The following is a 22,234-nucleotide window of genomic DNA, read 5'->3' as shown; positions in this document are numbered from 1 at the left end:
CTGCACCATGAGTGGGGGTGCCCCAGGCCCGGCCAGGCCCACTGCACCATGAGTGGGGGTGCCCCAGGCCTGGCTAGGCCCACTGCACCATGAGTGGGGGTGCCCCAGGCCCGGCCAGGCCCACTGCACCATGAATGGGGGTGCCACAGGCCTGGCCAGGCCCACTGCACCATGAATGGGGGTGCCCCAGGCCTGGCCAGGCCCACTGCACCATGAGTGAGGGTGCCCCAGGCCTGGCCAGGCCCACTGCACCATGAATGGGGGTGCCCCAGGCCTGGCTAGGCCCACTGCACCATGAGTGGGGGTGCCCCAGGCCTGGCCAGGGCAGCCAGCACACCCAGCCCATGGTGCGGCTGGGCCTGAGCAGCCCCCTGCCTGTGGGATACTGTGTAAGCGGTTAACTGGTGAAACGTAACATGTAACCAGTTAACCTATTAAAGGGGCTGTTCTATCCCTACTAGGGGCACATCCCCATGTGCCAGAGACACGGCAGTTCTATGGATAGCTGGTCCTAGTGGGTCACCAGCAACATTCCCTCTCAATCTTTTCCATCCATGTGCAGAATAAATGTTTCTCTGTGCACTGAGGCATGTGCACCACCGGTAGACACTAAAAGCTTGTAATGGGTGCTCTGCTAATCAGCCAGGCGGCATTAGACTCTCTCTTGAGAGGCTGCATGAGCGCCCAGCTTTCAGGGAACACTGGTCGCCAGTGATCAGCTCCAGGCACAGTGGTCTCCTTTGCCCTTTAGCAGGGCAGGGAGGATCTGGCCACGTGGTGGGGTGCAGTGCTGGCCTGCAAAGGGCGACTGCAGTGGGTGCCCGCTGGGCATGGATCACGCAGGCCTTGTGCCTCGAGGGCAATATCTCCTGCCACCCTTACTGCAAGGAGGCACCTACAGAAGATTCTGCTGCAGCAGGGACGGGTTTGGGGGAACCTCCTCCCAAAACCTAGGGCTTTTCTGCTTAGAAAAGAGGAGACTAAGGAGGGATATGAAAGGTCTATAAAATCATGATGTGTGGAAAAAGTGAATAAGGAAAAGTGATTTACTTGTTCTCACAATACAAGAACTAGGGGTCAGCCAATGAAATTAATAGGCAGCAGGTTTAAAACAAAAAAGGAAGTTTTTCTTCCCTCAGCGCACAGTCAACCTGTGGAACTCCTTGCCAAAGGATGTGGTGAAGGCTAGGACTTTAACAGGGTTCAAAAAAGAGCTAGATAGATTCATGGAGGTTAGGTCCATCAATGGCTATTAGCCAGGATGGGTAGGAATGGTGTCTCTAGCCTCTGTTTGTCTGGGAATGGGTGACGGGAGGGATCACTTGAGGATTCCCTGTTGTGTTCCCTCCCTCTGGGGCATCTGGCATTGGCCACTGTCGGCAGACCGGATACTGGGCTAGATGGACCCTTGGCCTGACCCAGTCTGGCCATTCATATGTTCTAGCCGCTTGCTGCCTGAGCTTGGTCTGGCAGGCAAGGACACTCGTAAGAGCTGTTGGAGTCCCTGGAGCAGGCAACATGCCCCCCCAGTGTCACTTCACCTGCCCTGACAGCTCCCCGGGCCTGACTGCCAGGGATTCAGGCTGTGACAGGTGGCTGTGGCCCAGGATCCTGGCGGGAGGGGGAGGACTGTTCATGTTGCAGCTGCCAGGCTGGGGTGATTCTCATGGAGTCCAGGCCTTTGGGGGAGGCCTGAAGCTCAGGGCTCCCTGCTGGCTCCCTGCCCACCCTTCATTTGTAACATTCTCAGCGTTTCCCCCCAGCCTCTGTGGCTCCTGCTTTTACCGGGGCAGGATTCACCTTGCCTGCTCGCCTGGTGTTTGCCGGCTTCCAGCAGGACGGCTCCAGGGGCTGGTGCCCTCGGTGTGGGGCAGAGATGGGCCAGGCTTCCCCACTGTGCCCCAGAGCAGGGCCTTGCTTGGGAGCTGAGAGCCAGGTTCAGCCTCTGGTGAACCAGTTCGCCCCTTGCTGGTGGGCCCAGTTGCCAAGGGCTGCGTGGCCTCCACAGCTCCCTGCTTGGCCCTCGGAGGGCAGGGGAGCAGCACGTTGGCAAGTGGATCTGTGCTGCTTGCCTGACTTGGGGGGCAAAGGGTGCAGTCTGATCTGGCAGGGCCCTACATCCCCCGGCAGGAGCCTTCCCAGCAGCCACCCCTGCTGTTTCCAGCACAGAAGACGAGACCCCCCACGGGGAGCGGAAGATCAGAGAGAAATCAGCCTGCAGGAAGATGGGAGGTGAGGCACAGAGCTAGGGAGGAGCAGGCAGCAAGCCGGAGCCTCTGAGATATGGGCCAGGCCAACTTTGGCGGGGCCAGGAGTGAGCTCCGAGCACCCTGCACCCGGAGGTCTGAGATGGCTCAGGCTTAGAGCTTAGATCTGAGCACGACTCAGATGTGCTGGACCAGAGAAGCCTGGACAGAGGCGCTCTCTGGTATTGATCCGGCTCCTTGGGGCTTGTCTTTGAGGGCAGGTGCTTTGGCAAGGAAACACACACACACACTCGCTCGCTCACTCACTCACTAGCACACACGTTCACAGCGCTTCAGACTGAGATTATAGGCCCTGATTCTCCATTGCCCAGCATGGGTGCGGAAAGCAACTCAGAATCGCGGCACTCGCTTTGCACCAGCTGCACGAGGACGGAGAATCAAGTCCAGAGGATTTGCCAGCCACGCTCAGACAGGCAGACGTGTCCACCTAACTTCTGAGACCTCAGAGGAGGAGGAAATCCCTGTAATGCCCCCGATTTGCTGAATTGGATGGATTCCTTCCTGACCCCTACAGCTTACACCATGGAGCCTGGGATTTAATGACTACCATCACCCTACCTTGCAGAGGTACAAAAGATGGGCCAAATCCTTTCCACCTATTGACCATGTGAAATGCCTGCTGGAGTCTGTGGGACTGAGTGTGCTCAAGATTGGGTCTGGGGTTAGTGACCCAGCCTTGGCATTTGCTCGAAGACCTCCTGCAGCAGGGAGTTCCACAGATAGATTAGGCGCTGCATGAGAAAGCACAGGGTTCATCTGTGTTTCACCTTGATGCTCATGTGTCTGAGTTGCCAGCACCACCTCATAGGCCCGCGAACTGCTTGGCAAGTTGCTGCTTGGTCTGGTTTTTGCTGATGAGCCAAAGAAATGATTGATTCCCCCATCTCTAGCGTCTGTAAGTGGGGCCAGACAGAGACCACACGACAGTCTGAGGGCCAGAGGTGTTGAAACTCGGGATGCTGGGGGAGCTGCCGCACCCCTGGCTTACAGTGCTGTCCGTCATACCCAGGGTTTACAGTTGGGTTCAGCATCCCCACTATAGACGCTATTCCAGCCCACCAGCTTGGGGCGCCAATTGGCACATCAGAGTCTCTTGCTCTTTGTCTCAGAGAGTGGAGAATTCATGCTTGGGAAAGTCGTGGGCAGGACAACCTCTGAGAACCTTTGCATCCGCCCCTGCCCCACGCACAGGGAGCCTGGTTCTGAGACCGGGCAGGGGGATACAAAAGGGGACACGCTCCACAGGCCTACTGAAGCACTTACTCCGGAATCCCCTGGCCTGGGGGGATTGCAGCCGGGTCTCTGATCTCTGGAGAACGGCACCGGCCGATTCCCCAGCTCTGGGCGTTTTGCTCCTGCTGAAAGTCTCTGCGAACCCCAGGCTGAGAGGACAAACCGGTGCTGGGAGCACGGTGCATCAGTGAACAGCGAGGGCTCTTCTTGGTGTGGTTTTGCTTTGATTATTCAGCTGCAAAAAGGATCGGAAAGGAAGGAAGTCCCTGGGTGCACAGTCTCCCTGTCGCTGCAGAGAGACCCCCAACATCCTCATCACAGACCCCCAGAGCCAGCAGGGACAGGGATCTCCCCCAGCAGGGACTCCATTCTTCCAGCTCCCAGGCTATGTCTAGTCTGCAGGCTTCTTTCGGAAGAAGTTTTTCCAGAAGAGAGCGTCTACCCAGCAAAAGCGCAATGAAAAAGCGATGTGCTTTTTCGAAAGAGAGCGTCCACACTGATTGGACGGGCTTTCGCATTTCCCTTGTGATTACTGTGGATGGAGAGGCCACCCGGGCACCTGTGCTTTTTCCTGGAGGCCTCTTCTTTCGAAAAAACACTCTTCTGCGTCCACGCATGTCTTTTTCCGAAAAAGGCTTCTTCCTCATGGAATGAGGTTTACTGCCGTTGGAAAAACCCCTCTGTCGAAAAAAAGCAATAGCAGTGTGGACATAAGTATTGTTTTCCTGGAAAAACAACTGTTTTTCTGGAAAAACTGTGCAGTGTAGACATACCTCCAGGGAGAGTGGAAGGGACACGTGGAGACTGGACCACTGGTGGAAATGGAGGTCCTATTGAATGGGTGCTGGCCAATACTTTGTCCTGTGTGTTACGCTTCTCCTTATGGCTGCAAAGAAACCCCTGCAAAAGGTGGCCCATACAGGGCTGTGTGCTTGAGTCTGCAGACAGACTGAAACTCCCAAGAGGGGTGTGTGAGCATCGATCTTCATGGCACATTGACTCTGAAGCCTAATGATGACTGTAAACAAACACCAACAGGCTTTCCACCTGCAGCAGGCCCGGTATGGGGTCTAGGCACACATCTGTGTGGCTTTTGGGTGCACACACCCATAGCTGGGAAAGGGCCCACAGGTCCCCAAAGGAAACTATCTAAGAATGTATTTCTTCCTTCCCAGCCAAACATCTCAAAGCACTTTGTTAGCATTAATTAACTAAACTGTGCAGGCCTCATTGCTCAGAGGGGAGGAAACAGAAGCACCCAGAGGGAGAAATGACTCACCAGTGGTCAGGCTGCAAGCCTGGGAACACAACCCCCCTGGTTTCCTGAATCCACAGTCCTGTTCAAGCACAGGCAGATCAAGTGCTGCACGCACACCTCCCGGGAACGTGTGAACCAAACACAGAGCGAGACCTGAGAGGAACAGAAACTCCAGCTTTGATCTCCCTGCCCCGCTCGTTCTGGAGACCTGGCAAGTTGGGAAAACTTTGCCCGCATGGAGCTGTCATGCTCCCCCATCCATTCCCTGAGCTGCCTAACAAGTTGTGAGCTGCTCTGATTCTCTGAATACAAGCTAGTTCTTGCCCTGAGGGCTCTCCCATTGCTTCCCTCTGCAGCAGCCCCGGGAGCCGGGTTCTCCAGGATTCCTGCTCATGTTTCCCTAGGTTCAGAGCCTGCGGCTTCACACCCCTCAGGCCATGATCCCCACTGCCCCCTTCCTGTGGGAAACACGTACTTCAGCTCACGGGATCGCTGGAGGTGTAACTGAGCAGGAGCTGGAAGGGGATACGGCATTGGTGAGACCCACATTGCAGCCAGTTCTGGGCATCACATTTTAAAAAGGCTGCTGAAAAATTGGCAAAGGGGCAGAGAAGAGCCACCAAAGTTATTTGTGGGCTGGGAAAAAATCCCCTGCAGTGAGATATTGAAAGGAGCTGGCGTGGTGACTTGATCGCGGTGCACCAATAACCGCCCAGGGAGAAAACGCGGGCTCAGGTGGAGCAAGACCAGGTGGTGGGGAGCAACAGCCACGTCCCTCTCCCGGGACTCATGTCTATTGCACAGGGAGGGGGGTGCTCGCCGCATGCACCGGCGCTGGAAGCTTTTCCCTAAGTCGTACCCGGAGGGGAGCCGGCTCAGGTGCCCCCTGGAGTGGTGTGCAGGTGCTATACTGGGCACCATCGGCCCCTTCCACCCTCAGCTCCTTCTTGCCGCCAGTAACGGTGCTTGGAACCTGCTTGTCTCAGCGTCCGCCGTCGTGCGCTTCCCTAGTTGGACTTTGGCTTTCCCTGTGAATAGTTTCTATTGTTAGTCACGTTTCCTGTTCCAGCCAACGTTTCCTGTGCTTCCCGGTGGGTACCCCCCCCCCCGAGTTTGCAGTACTCCCGTGTGGCCCCTTGGGTGTTTACCACTAGTATGTCGGGGGTAGCTGCCCACCTCGGACGACAAGGGGTGCAGACCCACCCTTACCGGGACGATTGGCAGGTCAAGGGAGACTCCTACTCCAGCGTCTGCCTGCATGTGGATCTTCTGCTCCGCCTCGGCCTCTTGATAAATGCAGGAAAGTCACAGTTAGAGCCAGTTGAATGCATAGAGTTTATAGGAGCAGTGCTGGACTTGCCTGGGTCTGCCTCCCCCGTGGACTGAGCCCAGGGCCGGCCCTACCATGAGGCAAACTGAAGCGGCCATCTCAGGTGCCAGACTGTGAGGGAGGGGAGGCGCTACTAGGACCCTGAGTGTAGAAACTTGTGTCTGCTGCGGGCGTGTGTGTGTTCTCTGCTCTAGATGCACAGAGATGGGGGAGGGCTGTGCTGGAGGAAGGAGGGCTCAAGAGACCTTTGAAAGTTTTGGCTCAAGTGAGGGCATCATGGGAGTCGCTCATTTCCCAAGGCGAGCGTTGTCCTGCGGCAGTCTGGGGTGGAGGTCGGGCTGGTTGCACTCCGGCCCTGTCCCAGTCCTAGCCGGTGGTGCTAGCCCCGTGCAGCTGAGCAGAGACATGAGCACTGTGATTTGCATGGTGCATCCTGCCTGAGTGGCTGGCCCGCTGCCAGCAATTTGCCACCTAGGCAAACTAGAAACTTCACCCCTGCAAGAGAAAGGGTGTCAGGGGGCACCTGGATTCTGTTTCGCTGCTGCCTCAGTTTCCCCACTGGTAAATGACACTAGTGCAATGGGGCTCTCGGCAGAGGTGGGGGAGCTGCAAGTGTTAACATCTCCAAGTTCCGACCCCCGCTTTTCCAGCCCCGATCCTGCAGCGAGTGCTCTGTGGTCAGATTCCTGTCCAGGCCCGTGCCGAGCCGAGCGTGCACCCTCAGCTGCCACATTGCTCAGTCAGTCTGGCCCAGAGAGCAGGGAATGAAAGGGCCCATTATCCCTGCAGGGTCACGCTCGGCTGATTCATCGCAGCCGCCACCGTGCTTTCCTGCTGAGCTAAGCACCGTGGGCGGGGGGCCAGGTCAGGGAACCCCGAGCCCCCTTCACCTCCCCACGTGGCCCCCGGGTGCTTTGTGCTCCAGACTCTCTGCCGGAGCTGTTAGGTCCCATTGTTCCCACCTGCACCCCACGCAGCGCGTGTGTGGGGGGGGGGGCTGACATGGGACAAGGCTGAGCCATCTCTGGGAGCCAGGGCTGTCCCCCCACTTACTGCTGGACTCCTGGGGCTTGGGGAAGCCATAGAAGGGCTTTTCCTCTCCGAGTCCCCTTTTACAAACATGCACAGGTGCCAGGCCCTGCCCTGCCTCCAGCTGCCGCCCCGTCCCCTGCCACCCCAGGCAGCTTAACCCTTGACAGAGAGCGCGAGAGCCGGCGCGCAGGGCCTCCTGCAGATCAGATGCGCCACGCCGCCTGGCTGGACTCCTTCAAGCCTCCCTGAGGCCCGGCTCAGACAGCGACGTGCAGCAGGGCTGGGGACGCTGCCGAGCCGCACTCGCAGGGTAAGCCACCCGCTTGGAGCGGCCTTTCCAGCCCAGGAACCTGGGTGTGATGCTCACACCTCTCCCCTCCCCCCTGCAAAGACAGCTCACTGGAGGGAGCAGCAGAACTAGGCAGGAAAGGGTGACTTGCTGGGGTAGGGGCCAGCCAGTTTTCTCCCCTCTTCCAAGAGGAGTGACTGGCCGAGGACTTTAGCAGGGCAGGGAGTGGGAGCTTCCATATCACACCAGGAGGGGGGGACCCAGGTTTTTTCCCCTACTTGGAAAAAAAAGTTGGCTGCCGCTCCCTAGCTGCAGTGGCCTCTACACTAGCCGCGGAGCAGGGGATGGCCTGGAACGACAGAGCCCTGTTATTCTCAGAGATGGGGGAGTCCTGGGACTACTGTGGGTCCCTGATGGACCATGCACCATGGGCTGGGTCTGTCATTCAGCTGTGACAAACGGGGCTTTGGCTCAGCGCCGCAGAAGACAGCGGGGTAGCGCTGTGTAAGAGTGCACTTTGGCATGTGTATCCTCAGTGCGCTGGAGGTGGGGAAGGATATTTTATCTGTCTTTTAATTGGCCAATCACTTTGCTGCTCTGTGCCTCAGTTTCCCTGCCCATTCAAGAGGGATACTGATTGATCGCCTTTGTAAAGGGCTTTGAGAGCTACTGGTATTGAGCCTAATATAAGAACTTGGCCGCACTGTGAGGATCTAGAATCCCGCGTCAGTGCCACTGCTGCTTAGTAATCCCTTGAAAGAGAAAGCTTCCATGGGCCAAATCTTGTGATGTTCTCAAACTCCCTGCTCTGCCCTGCAGCTTGGGAACCAAGCGGATGTGTGGAACATCGCCTAGCACATGCTATGTTGTCATGAGTTTTAAGAACAGCTTTTCAAGGGCTCTACACCTGCTGGTGCGGCCGGGTTTTCCCCACGGCTGCTGCATCTAGCGTTCCTTCGTCACGCTGATCTGTCCAAATCAGCCTCATCTGGAAGTGCTGAGCTCCCCAAAACCCTGCCCTGAAACCTTGTGAAAATCAGGAACTGGGGCAATGCGCTCTCTAATCGTTTCCATCCGTGTGTGGATTTTTTCATCCATGTGTGGAATAATTGTATGTGCACCAAAGCATGCGTGAATGTGCACCACCTGTAGGAACAAAAGCTATCTGGGGGCACTCTGCTCATCAGCTGAGCGGCATTGAACTCTCTCCTGAATGGCTGCACAAGCAGCCAGCTCACAGGGAACACTGGCCTGGGGGGAGAACCTTCACTGTTGGGAGTGGAAGTTAGGACTTAGAGTCAGGCCCTTGGTGGCTAAATACTGACCCTTAAGGGAGTGGGGGCAATGACTGTGGTGCTGGTTAATGTGCAAGGGTCAAGGCAGCCTGGGGCGACCTTAAGATCCCCTCTCTGTAACACGGCGCGTTTCTGTGGCTGTGCGGAACAGCTCCCCACCGTTGGTTTGAGTCTCTTGAGGAAATCAGTCGTGTTTTGTGGTTGTTTGTCAGCAAAGGCAGCACCTCAGTCTCCTAGCTCCTTGCAGGGTTGTGACACTCGTGCTTGGCAGGCGAGGTGTGTCTGGGTTGAGGCTGCCTCTCTCCTCTCTCCCCGACTTCCACTCTTTACCTGTCCAAGCAGCAGAACAAATCAGACGGGCAGAGTCAGTGGGTAAGAACCAAACCGATTTTCTTGCCGCTCAGTCGCTTGGGGGCTCTTGGCAGCATCTCTGGGGCTTTGCCCTGCCACTTGTGGGTCTGCCAAGGGAAGTGTGTGTGTGGGCGGGGGGGGGGGGGGGGTCTGCATGGCACCCAGCCTGCAGAGCCAGCTCCTGGCTGCCCCATCCCCCTTGGCGGTGGGGGGAGCAGAGCGTACCCACCTATTTTGTCCCTGCAAATTCAGAGCCGGCAGATGGAGCAGGGGCTGTGAGCAGCAGCTTCCCACGTTCCTGCCTCAGATGGGCCATGGCTAGCCAGCTTTTCCTGTGCCTGGCCTCCTTGCTGAGACTGCTGACGAGGGGCCCAGCTAGGGTCCGGTGAGCGTGTGCTGTGGGGAGGCAGGAAACCTTTTGGGGGAGGGGGGTCAGGCCGTCCTAGAGCTGTGCCAGCTTGAGGCAGCGTCGCAGGGGCCGTGATTCACCCGCAAGCTTCAGGGTTCGACCCGATTGCCGGCAGGGGTCAGGCAGGAATTCCCACCTCCCTGCTCTGAGCCCTGAACTAGCGGCCTTGGCTGGAGGCTGGCCCCTCTCCGGAGCAGGGCAGTCGCTGCTGATCTGTGATGCCCGTTCCTTCCCGGTGGGCGCGTAGCCTGCTGTGCGTTGGTTCCCCGCCCGGGGTGGAGCAGGTGGCTCGCTGCAGTGCAAGGCGAGTGTGCACAGCAGGTGAACCAGCCATTGCCGGGCTGAGAGAGGCCGGGTTTGACCGGGCTGGGGTGGGGCAGCCGCATTTCCTGACAGGAGCTGGGCGGCAGGGACATTCCGACGGGCGCAGACACGCGGCTGTGGCAGGCGGGCTAAGCCCCTGCAGCTGCGCGCTGGAGCCAGGGCAGCATCCCTGAGGAAGCAGCTAAGTCTCGGCCGCGGCCCGGGCGGCAGCTGTGCCTCTGACTCATGGCAGGGGCTGGGTAAATCTCCCAGGAAATCCCTCTCTCCGGCTGCCCGCAGGGGCTGGGGAGATAAAGCCAGGCTAAATCTGGCTTCCTTTGCCTCTGCGCTCGGGTTCTCCTTTGGCCCAGAGAATGGCAGAAGCTGCCACAGTAGCTCTGTGGGCGGCTGGAAATCTCTGCAGGGGACCAAGGGTTCATCGGTTCCTTCCTCCCCAGCCATGCACTGGTGCTGCACGGCCACTGGCACCAGCAGCTGAGCCATGAGGCCTCCACAGGGCAGGGGAAGTACTGACGAGCGGGCGTCTGTCCAGGGAGCCACTGCTGGGCGAGGGCCCTCCATTGGGCCCCGGGGCGGGGGGAGAGGGGAGGAGAGGAATTTGAAAAGGGTGGGGAGGTTAGACTGCATAGAAAGCCCCGGACCTGGCTGCTCATGTCTGGGACACATGACCCTGGTCATTGTCGGTGGACAGGACACTGAGCTAGATGGACCTAGGTCTGACCCCGTCTGGCCGCTCTTAACCACATCCCTGAGCCTGCTCTGACTGAGCAAGGTGCTGCCATGTCGCTTCCTGCACTGGTCCAGGGAAAGGACTGAGGCTGGGGCGTGCCCGAGAGAGAGACCTGCCGGCGTTGGGAAGGAAAAAAAAATCCAGCGCCCATTGCTGCCGCTGGCATCTTCCTCCAAACCTGCTGCAGGTAAAACCTGGCGTTGATTTCCCGTGGGGACTCCAGTGGGGCTGAGGAGGCCTAGATGCAGTGGGGATGGGCACGCTGTAACGGTGACTTGGCAGCCAGGTGTGTGGAGAGAGATGGAGGGATGGCTGGATGGAAGGGAGCGGAGACCGACTATCCCTTCCAACCACGGCTTTCGGGAGCACCGTCGGTCTGCCTTTGGGGGAGCAGCGGGGAGGGGAGAAGGAAGCCCCGGGCTGAGACGTTAACGGCCAACCAGTCTGTCAGGGCTGTGGTTTGAGGTTAGGGTTCTCTGGTGAGTAACCTGGAGCTCGGTGGATGCTGAAGAGCAGTGAGTCATGTAGAGAGTGGCTTACGCGCTGAGGAGGGGCGTGCGGCGTGAGGGCCCGCGCTGCTGTTCTGTGAGCTGGGTCCCAGCTCAGACGCAGGCTCCTCCTCACCTGTCCCTGAATGAGTCGTCTCCGGGGTCCTTTCGAGCGTGGCGCCCTGCTGCCTGTGCCCCTCCAGCCTCACAGGGCCCCCAGGAGCACCAGGCCGGGTAAGTGCTGCCCTTCTCCGGACCCTGCTGCCCTGCAGGCGTGGGAGGCGGGGCGGGAGGGATCAGCGAGTCCCCGGGGAGGCTGGATTGGGGGAGGAGGCAGAGATGCTGCCTGCTGAGTGCGGAGAGATGGCAGGGCCCGTGGGGGGGCAGGAACAACGTGTACAGTGGGGGTACCGAGAGAACCAAACGGGGACCCTGTGAACCACGTCAAGCTCTAGTTCCAGTCCCTGTGCTCACTTGTCCTGGGGGTGGAGGATGGGGCCGGAGGAGAGTCCAGCTCTCTGGTCAGCAGGAAGCAGAAGAGCAGAGCGAGCGTTTTCCTGTCCCCTGGGCGCAGTTCCAAGGGCCTGGCTGGCCCAGGAGTCAGCAATGGGGCTGGACGCCCCCAGCCAGGGCCAGTTCGTGTCTGTGTCCTCCATCGCTGGGCGCTGAGGTCGGCAAAGACGGGTGGGGTCTAACCCCCACCCCCAAAAGATCATGGCCGACCTCCCGTCGCCTGTTACCATCCCCTGCTTGCGCTGCAGCCAGGGGGAGCAGGAGCCGGGGCTCTGGTTGGGCTGGGAGCTGCAGGCTGGGAAGGGATTTTCTTAACACTTTGTTCAGAAGAGCATCGGAACGGCCAGACTGGGTCAGCCCAAAGGTCCAGCGAGCCCAGTGGGGGGAGGTGCTGCCTGGCCACGAATACCGTGATCAGTTAGACCCTGAGACCCGCCAGACGGATACCTGGGAAAGAATTCGCTTAGTAACTCAGAGCCAGGTCCCCCGATGGGGGGAGGGGCGGGAAAGGGCAGGGGCATTTCACTGGGGCCCGGAGATTCAAAGGGGCCCAGAGTTCCAGTCACCCATCTGCAGCCTGAGCCCCGGGCCTCTTGGAATTGCCCCCGGAGCGCTGCTCCGTGCAGCTCTGTCCGGCTCCACACCTTCCACCTGAGGCCTCGCCCCTTCTGGGGAGCACGGAGCCGGCTCCCCCGCCCCCTGCCTCAGGGCCCGCTGTGGCTGTCGGCCCCGCTGCTCAGAGCCCTCCCCATGGTGTGGGGCATGGGGGGTGCTGCAGCACCCCCAGACTCCTGGCTGCTGTCCCGCATGCTGGGGACTCTGCTGCCATCCCCACCTGCTGGGGTCCCGGCTGCAGCCCCCACACCAGCTGGCTCTGCTGCCAGCCCCACACCCCAGGGTCCCGGCTGCTGGCCCTGCACACTGCTGCTTTGCTCCTGGCCTCAGCTGGGGGTCAGGGGGTGGGGGAGTGGACAAGGGTGAAGGGGCTGCATTCCGGAACGTCCACTCTTAAAAATGTCCCCAGAACATCAGTCCTCTGATGAAGGTTAGAAACCTTTGCTTCATTTCAAGCCTAAACTTGCTGATGAACAGTTTATATCCATTTGTCCTGGGGTCCAGATGGCACTCAATTGAAATAACTTCTGTCCCTCCCTGGTATTTATCCCTCTGATGTATTAATAGAGGAATCATAGCTCCCCTTAGCCTTCTTTGGGTTAGGCTAAACAGGCCAAGCTCTTTGAGTCACCTCTCATAGGGTAGCTTTTCATTCCACAGATTGTCCTGCACCTGTTCCAGTCTGAATTCATCTTTCTTAAACATGGGAGACCAGAACTCCATGCAGTATTCCCTGTGAGGTCTCAGCAGTGCCCTGTGTAATGGTGCTAACATTTCCCCATCTCTACTGGAAATACCTTGCCAGATGCACCCCAAAGCTGCGTTAGCCTTTTTTCGGGCCACATCCCATTGATGGCTCAGTCTTCCTGTGATCAAGCAATACATCCAGGTCTCTCTCTGCTTCTATCGCATCCAACTGATACGTTCCCAGCTTAGAGCAAAAATTCTTGCTGTTAGTCCCTAAGGCTGTGTCTTTACCTGGGGGAAGACTTCTGTGATTTATCTTCTGGAGTTCGATTTAGTGGGTCTAGTAAAGGCCTGCTAAATCGAACTCAGAGAGTGCTCCTGTCAGCTGCCCGTGCTCCTGCTCCTGCAAGGAGTACAGGAAGCTCATGGGAGTGTTTGATCCCGTTGGCCTCCTGCAGTGGGGGTGGTGAGAAAAACCTCTAATTAATTAATTAATTAATATAATTAACGTAGCTAGAGTTGTATCTTAATTCAACCTTCTCCTTTAGTGTAGACCTGGCTTGAGTGTATGACCTTGCATTATTAAATATCATCCCATTTCTACTACTCTAGTTTACGAGGTCATCCAGATCTTGTATGACATTCTGGTCCTCCTCTGTACCGGCCATACCTCCCAACTTTGTGTCATCTGCAAATTTTGTTAGCATTGATCTACTCCCACCTTTTGTGCCAAAGTCAATAACAGAACTGTTAAATCAACTCGGTTCGAAGACTGGTCTCTGAGGGTACGTCTAAACTACATGCCTCTGTCGGCAGAGGCATGTAGATTTGTTTGTTCAGCAAAGGTAAATGAAGCCGCGATTTAAATGATCGCGGCTTCTTTTACATTTACATGGCTGCCATGCTGAGCCGACCACCAGCTGATCAGCTGTTTGTCGGCTCGCCGCTAGTCTGGACGTTCCCCCTGTCGACATCAAAGCCCTTTGTCGGCAGCCCCGGTAAACCTCATTCCACGAGGAATAACGGGGCTGCCGACAAAGGGCTTTGATGTCGACAGGGGGAACGTCCAGACTAGCGGCGAGCCAACAAACAGCTGATCAGCAGTTTGTCGGCTCAGCGCGGCAGCCATGTAAATGTAAATGAAGCCGCGATCATTTAAATCGCGGCTTCATTTACCTTTGCTGATCTGTCTAATCTACATGCCTCTGCCGACAGAGACATGTAGTCTAGACACAGCCTGAGGCTCTCCATTAGGAACATCTTCCAGCCTGACAATTCACCTTTCCGTACGCCCTGTTGTATTCTCTCTTTAGCCAGTTCCTCATCCACCTTTCAGTTCGCATGTTCCGCTCCCTCTTCGCCAGTTTAACTGATCATTTCTCACATGGAACTGTGTCAAATGCTTTGCTAAAATCCTGGCAGATCTACTGCATTTCCTTTGTCTAAAAAACAGTTATCTCAAAGAAAGAGACAGTATCTTTGTTATCACCTCTGGAGCACAACAGCTACAGAAAATCACTCTAGAATCTCTTTCTATCATGTAGATTACATTTTGCAGTTCAACAAGCTTGGAACAGATCATTTAACTTTAGGAAACGTCCGAACAGCCCTTTCTTAATCACCTGTTAATCACTCTAAATATATACGAGGAAGTGGTTTTGCCCACTGAAGCTCATGATACTGAATATATATTTTGGTTTGTTTCTTAAGGTGCCACAGGACTAATAATTGGTTTTAAAGTTACAGACTAACACGGCTCTCTTCATTGTATTCCTTTATTATATATGGTCATGCCAATTCTCTTTCAGAATATGATCTGAAGAAGTGGGTCTGGCCCACAAAAACTCATCACCTAATAAACTGTCTTGTTAGTCTTTAAAGGGCTACATATTTTTTCCTTTTGTTTTACCAAGGTCAGACTAACACTGCTACCTCTCTATTACTATTCTACGGCTATCCCTCTGAGCTTTGGTCTACACCAGTGGTCCCCAACCTTTCGGGGCTGCCAGGCCAGCGGGGGTGGCATTACACATGCACCAGGCCCCCGGGGCGGGGGCTGCGCATGCGCCAGGTGCGCGGGGCCCGGGGCTCAAGAATGGGTCAGGCCGGCCCTGGTCAGTAGGTGGGTGCATATAAATGCCCCGGCGAGCACCGTGATGGGGACCACTGGTCTACACTTATTTCAAAATAAGTGGAGCGTCCACACTACCAAGCCTATAATTTTGAAATAATGGGTTGGTTATGTAGAAATCTGTACTCCTGCTTTTCTTGGGGAATAAGCTTATTTCAAAATAGTTATTTTGGGCACAGTTATTTCTAATTTAGTTATTTCAAAAGAATTTCCTAGTGTAGACGTGCCCTGAGACTGTAAAGCACTCTGTTTATAAACAGAATCCTGCCTACCTGCCTTTGGGTGCAAGCTAGGAGCCCACAGTAAGCCAGGCTGCCGGCATGAGGTTTGCAGTTTGTGTGTGTGGGGGAGAACACCCCCTCTGAAACCCCAAACTCCACCTATGGCTGTGGCACTGGTGTTTGTTCTCAAACTTTGCTGTGCGTTCAGGGCATAGATGCTAGGTGGATGAGTGGAGGAGTGTGTGTGGGGATGAATGGAAAGAGAGAGAGAGAAGGGATATTTGGGGAGGGATGAATGCAGAGGGGGGTGGCCAGCAGGAGGGCTGTGGAGAGAGATCTCAAGCTTGGCTGCGTCTAGATTGGCATGATTTTCCGGAAATGCTTTTAATGGAAAAGTTTTCCGTTAAAAGCACTTTCGGAACAGAGCGTCTAGATTGGTACGGACGCTTTTCCACAAAAGCACTTTTTGCAGAAAAGCGTCCGTGCCAATCTAGATGTGCTTTTCCGCAAAAAAGCCCTGATCGCCATTTTTGCCATCGGGGCTTTTTTGCGGAAAACAAATCTGAGCTGTCTACACTGGCCCGTTTGCACAAAAGTTTTGCACAAAAGGGACTTTTGCCTGAACGGGAGCAGAATAGTATTTCTGCAAGAAGCGCTGATTTCTTACAGTAGATCGTCAGTGCTTTTGCGGAAATTCAAGCGGCCAGTGTAGACAGCTGGCAAGTTTTTCCGGAAAAGCGGCTGATTGTCCAGAAAAACTGGCCAGTCTAGACACAGCCAAGGGGTATTTATGGAGCTGGCTGGCTAGATGAACTGAGGGGAGGGATGGATGGGGAGATCGACAGGTGGAGATGTGGGGAGGGATAGATAGAACTTCTCTGGAGTTTGAGGGGGTCAAGCTGGGTTCCCCCTACCCAGCAAGGTGTGCTGGGGCCTGGTTGACAACACAGCTTTTGAAGGCCTCCTAATCAGTGTTCGCTCTTTCCTCGCCCCCAGCTCAGGACTCTGTACCCCCGCCAGGCACACGGCCCGTCCCATCCTGCTAACTCTGCCCCCTCTTGTCTTCCAGCGGGGCCGAGATGAACAACTGTACGGCCGGGCTGGAGACGATGGAGGCGACGGTGGCACCGGTGGGCCCCACCCCTGGGGCGTGTGAGTGGAGCGACCCAGTGCAGTTTGTGCTGGTGCCCCTGGTGTACTGCGTGGTGCTCTGTGTGGGGTTGCCTGGCAACCTGGTGGCCCTGCTGGCCTTCCTGCAGAATGGCCAGGTGAGGAAGGCCATCCGCATCTACCTCATCAACCTCACGCTGGCCGACATCCTCTTCAACCTCACCCTGCCCCTCTGGATCCCCTATTACCTGGCCGGGGGGCACTGGGCCCCCCCAGAGCCTGTCTGCCGCCTGACCGGGGCGGCCTACTACATGGCCACCTACAGCGCCATCGCCTTCATGACCCTCATCAGCTTCAATCGCTACTGCACCGTCCGGGTGGTCAGGCTGGACCTGGCCCTGAACCAGCGCCGCGGGGCCATGGCAGCCTGCCTGGGGGTCTGGCTTCTCTGCTTGGGCTGCGCCATCCCCAGCTTGGCAACTCAGCAGACCCGAGCGGGTTCTCGGGGCACCAAGTGCTTTGAGCAGTACGCGGAGCACAGGTTCTACGCCTACGCCATGGTGGGCTTCTTCGTGGCCTCCTTCCTGGTGGTGCTGGGCGCCTACGCATCCATCATGAGGTCGCTCTCGGCCGCCGCCACCGCCTCCCACGGCAGCCATCGCCGGCTGGCCCGGGCCATGGTGCTGGGCATGCTGCTGGTGTTTGTGGTCTGCGTGGCCCCCTATCACCTCACTCTGGTCCCCTGGGTGACCAGCCAGACACACATCCCTGGCTGCAGCCCACCCTCCTCCCTGGACATCCTGCACACCTTGAGCGTGGCCCTGCTGAGCCTCAACAGCTGCATTGACCCGCTGATCTACTGCTTCTCCATCAAATGCTTCCGGGCTGATCTGTGGCAGTTGGCGTGCAGGGTCGTCCGCTGCCTCCCGCTGCCCCCCTCCCCGCTGGAGAGGACCGTCCCCAACGTCCGGTCCTCCTCCTTCACCTCCTCCTAGAAAGGCTCATGGCTGAGCTCGGCTCCCTTTCCACAGCATCGCCCGTGGGCGCTGCTCCCCCCTCGCGCCGGCCTCCAGCATCTCGTTGTGAGAGTCTGAACTCGCCTCCAGAGCTCTGCCAGGCAGACGTGTGAAGTCACCTGGGAACCGCCTGTCACGTTGCTGAATTGGAGGGAAGCAGCCAGATCGCTGCTGCACCCCTAGGTGGGGGTGTTGGCCCCAGAAATTGGTGTGGGGGGGAGCCATGTGGGGTATTGAATGGGAGATTATTGTTTGTTGATCTTATGTACGCTATTTATGTGAGTGTATAATGTCTGTGTGTGTAGGTAGGAATCTGTAATCTGTGTGGAAGCTGAATATTTCTGTGAATGTGGTTAAGCATTGCTATGGACAGGCTGAGTAGCAAAGCCCTGTGGAACAATGGCTCTCAATAGGCTATGGACACACCCAAAGAATGGGATTTGTCACCTGAGGGCAGCCAGCAAGAAATATAGAGATTGGCCTCTGACCAGGTGACTTGCTGCAGACTAGAAGAGGCCAGGAAGGAGTATAAAGAGGCCATGTGGTCGATGCCATTTTGTTCTCAGCTCAGCACTTCATCCCAGAGGCAGCACTACAGGGATTGAAGAGCCCGGAAGACCTGGGAACCCATCCTGATCTCAGGATGTGCAATAAGGACTTTTAACCAGCAGCTGCAACATCTCTGCTAGCGCCTGCATCGAGAACTGGGAGATTCGGTGCATGTAACGTACTGTACTTTAATAACCTTACTCTCATGCTTTTCTTTCCTGTAATAATAAACCTTTCGATATAGATTCTAAAGGATTGGCCCAGCGTGATTTGTGGGTAAGATCCAGAGGGTAAATTGACCAGGGATCTGTGGCTGGTTTCTTGGAACCGGACAGAACTTGTTCGGGGTAGGTGGGATTGGGTGCTAGGACCCCCCACCTGTGTATAGGCCTGGGGCCATCTGGGGCACGGATATTGCTGGGGTGTCGAAGGGGTTTTGCTCGGGAGGCTTCAGGCAGGCTGCTGAAGCGCTCTGTGGGACTGGTTTGTGGCCTGTTTGGAGAGGTCGCCAGTCAGGGGGACTGTAAAGAGCCCCGGATTTGAGCAATTCGCCCTGAGCGGACGCCCTAAGCTGTGCCCAGACATGGCCCGGTCCGTCACAGTGGCGTAGTCGGCAGGATCCACAGATCTTGGTCAATTGAGCTTTGGGATCAGGACCCCACGCTGTCTAAATTTGATTTTTGGTGTTGAGAGTTTGGTTGATTAAAGAGCCGCTGCAATGAACCCGGAATTATATGAGAGTCTGAGCAAAAGTGCTCTGAAGGATTTGTGCTTGGGGAGAGGCATTGCCTTTAGGAAAAGGGCCTCTAAACTAGATCTGGTAGTGTTGTTACTAACCAGAGATGTGGATGAAAGGGATCAGAAGCAAGCCAAGGAAGCTGCTGAAAGAAGGCAGAAGGCAGATGAAGAAATTGCTAAGAGACAGAAGGAGCTGGATCGGGAACTTGAGATGAGAAAAGCAGAACTTGAGGAGAAAAAGGCAGAATATGCTGAGAGACAGCGGAGGGAAGAGGTAGAGCATGTGAAGAAGATGGCCCTAGCCAAGGAGGAAGATGCTAGACTTGACCTCCAGCTTAAGAGACTAAAAGAACAAGAGAGACTGTATCCTCCTGAAGGTTCAATGTATAACTCTGTGGGTATGCAGTGTGCTTATGATATGGCAGACGTATTTTGCCCAGCTGATGTGATGACCCAACCCCAAAGCATGTGTGAATGCAAACCTTTTGTGTTACCTGTAGCTAACAGGGAGGTTTGGGAAGGGGGTGCATGTGGGTATGAAAAGTTTCCTGGAGCTGGTCAGTCTCCCTGTAACCAAGGGGAAAGTGTCTCTACATGTGTGCCTGTGGCAGATGGCTGTGTGTCTGTGCAGGGGGGCAGTGAGCCTGTGGGTGAGGGCCCGTCTGATGCCTCAGAGGTGAGGCTGGAATCAGAACCAGGGCAAGAAGAGCCCAGAAATCAGGGAAGTGTTTCTCTGAGGCAGCCTGGAGTGGCTGGCCAGAGTGAAGTTTTAGTTGAGGAGTTGGTGGCTGGTGAGGTTTGTGGAATTGAACCTGCACAAGCTGAAGTTGATTTGTGTGAAGAAGCACAGTGTGTGCAAGCTGGCAATTTGGCTGGTGGAAGTAGCAAGGGGGCAGTAAAGGAAGCTGTCCCAGTGGCTAGCTGTATGCCTGAGATTAGCCAGGGGTGTTGGGACAAGGGTGAAACTGTCTCTGGTTGTTTGGCTGTGTGTGGGGAAGAGTTTCTTCCTGTGTCTGAGGAAGGTGCCCCACAGCCTGTGAAGGCTGAGAGCAGTGTGGTTGTCCCAGAGTTGGGTCTGGATATGGCTAAGGCCCAGGAAGGGGGTGGCCCAAGGTTTGTGTCTGCTGGGGAGAGGGATGAGGTGACTCAGGTAGAGTCAGTCAGTGTTTTACCAGAACCCCAGAGACCGGACAGTGGTGACCCTGATATTGTGCCTGATGCTGCTGTGTTGCTGGCAGAGGGGGGAGCTGCTCGGTGGGAGCAGGGAGACCCCTTAGCCCAGGCACAAGGAGAGAATGAGGGTGTGTTAACTCTGGTGCCTAATGATGGTGTGGCCGTTTACAGCCATCTAGAGAGCTGCACAGGGAGTGAAGATGCCTCTGATCCTGTCTCTTGTGAGTCTATCTATGTGCCTGAAAGGGGATTATCTGTGAATCCACCTGAGGGGCCAGAGATGACCCAGGGAGTAAGGGAATTGCAGGAGGAATTGGTTGGGGCTCAGCAGGGCAATGCTACTGCAGAGCCAGGGAAGGGTGAACTGCTGCTTAAGGAAGCTCATAGGGAGGAGAGTCCTGGCAGTGCTTGTAGCAAGCAGTTTGCTGTAACTGAGGGAGGTGACAGGGCCTTGCTGGGAGAAGGCATTCAGGAGAAAGCTCTGCCTGTAAACGGCAGCAGCTTCTTGTGTGAGGCACTTGTTTTGGTGCCTGACAGACAGAATTTGTCTGTTAACAGTGACTCCAATGACTTGGGTTTAGGGAAAACCAGTGTGGATGGTGTTGGAGAAGTCTCAGAGAGACTGAGGGTTGTTCCAGATGAGGCAGGAACATCCAGAGAACTGGAGCAGGCTGCTAACCCAGTGACTGTGGGTGACCAGCTTGCTGGGAAGTCAGTGTGTGTGGGACAGGATTGTTCCCAGGTGAAGGAGAAGAGTGGGAAGTTAGTGTCTCAGATTCAGGAGAAGGACTGTGTAGCCAAGTATGCAGAGCAGAACAGCTGTGTGGTCACTCTCTCTAGGATGCAGGAGATGGCAGTTATGCTCCCATCTCTGGACACTGTGGACACTCATACTCAATCAGGGAGGTTGATATCTGGTTCCATGTGGAAACAGAGGGTAGAGAGGGACAGAGGAGAGACTTGGGAGTCTACAGCTTACTGCTGTTACCCCACTGAGTGGGGGAAGGGGGAGAATTCCAGGGCCATTGTGAGCCAGGGAGTCACGCCCAGCCAGCCCTTTGTCTTGGTCAGGCCAGAGGTTTCAGGCCTGGAGCCCAGAGGACAAGGGGGAGGGGCAGGACTTGCTTTGACAAAGAAGATTTGCAGGTTGAACCTGAAGGGAAAAAACTGCAATGGTGTGGAGCCAAAGAAGGGGCATGATGGGGAATGTCAATATACACCTGATATAGGATTGTTTTTGTCACTGATGTTAATTCTTGTAACCAATGTATTATTGTTGCAGAGAATTGTAACGGTATACAATGTGCATGATCTTATGAAAATACCATGTAATCTGTCTGGAGATGTACCAAACGACAGACGGTATGTAAGGGGACATTGTGATGTTGCTCTTTCATGGTTAACACTTGTAACTGGTTTTGGAACTTCTTACAGGACAAAAAGGGTTCCAGCCAGAAGGTCCTGTGTAAGAAGGAAACTGAGGCACACCACCATTTTGACGGGGGAGGCCTGTGATGCCCTCAGTGATGTTACTGGCATCACTTCCTGCATCAATTTTGCGTTGGGGGTGTCACGTTGCTGAATTGGAGGGAAGCAGCCAGATCGCTGCTGCACCCCTAGGTGGGGGTGTTGGCCCCAGAAATTGGTGTGGGGGGGAGCCATGTGGGGTATTGAATGGGAGATTATTGTTTGTTGATCTTATGTACGCTATTTATGTGAGTGTATAATGTCTGTGTGTGTAGGTAGGAATCTGTAATCTGTGTGGAAGCTGAATATTTCTGTGAATGTGGTTAAGCATTGCTATGGACAGGCTGAGTAGCAAAGCCCTGTGGAACAATGGCTCTCAATAGGCTATGGACACACCCAAAGAATGGGATTTGTCACCTGAGGGCAGCCAGCAAGAAATATAGAGATTGGCCTCTGACCAGGTGACTTGCTGCAGACTAGAAGAGGCCAGGAAGGAGTATAAAGAGGCCATGTGGTCGATGCCATTTTGTTCTCAGCTCAGCACTTCATCCCAGAGGCAGCACTACAGGGATTGAAGAGCCCGGAAGACCTGGGAACCCATCCTGATCTCAGGATGTGCAATAAGGACTTTTAACCAGCAGCTGCAACATCTCTGCTAGCGCCTGCATCGAGAACTGGGAGATTCGGTGCATGTAACGTACTGTACTTTAATAACCTTACTCTCATGCTTTTCTTTCCTGTAATAATAAACCTTTCGATATAGATTCTAAAGGATTGGCCCAGCGTGATTTGTGGGTAAGATCCAGAGGGTAAATTGACCAGGGATCTGTGGCTGGTTTCTTGGAACCGGACAGAACTTGTTCGGGGTAGGTGGGATTGGGTGCTAGGACCCCCCACCTGTGTATAGGCCTGGGGCCATCTGGGGCACGGATATTGCTGGGGTGTCGAAGGGGTTTTGCTCGGGAGGCTTCAGGCAGGCTGCTGAAGCGCTCTGTGGGACTGGTTTGT

The 22,234-nt window shown here is 55.6% G+C and overlaps 1 protein-coding gene across 1 annotated transcript; it reads left to right on the top strand.

Annotated features, from left to right (window-relative positions):
• The first annotated feature begins 335 nt into the window (after positions 1-335).
• Positions 336-17,424, top strand: LOC142819871 (platelet-activating factor receptor-like). The gene is made up of 2 exons (XM_075908514.1): positions 336-7,430; positions 16,243-17,424. The coding sequence occupies exon 2, from the start codon at positions 16,253-16,255 to the stop codon at positions 17,276-17,278; it is 1,026 nt and encodes a 341-aa protein (XP_075764629.1). The 5' UTR covers positions 336-7,430; positions 16,243-16,252; the 3' UTR covers positions 17,279-17,424.
• Positions 17,425-22,234: the final 4,810 nt, after the last annotated feature.

Source organism: Pelodiscus sinensis, chromosome 25 (assembly GCF_049634645.1).
Source record: "Pelodiscus sinensis isolate JC-2024 chromosome 25, ASM4963464v1, whole genome shotgun sequence".
In the NCBI taxonomy this organism is placed as follows: domain Eukaryota; kingdom Metazoa; phylum Chordata; order Testudines; family Trionychidae; genus Pelodiscus; species Pelodiscus sinensis.
The sequence above is the reverse complement of the archived record's forward strand: the minus strand, read 5'-3'. Positions and strand labels throughout refer to the sequence as shown.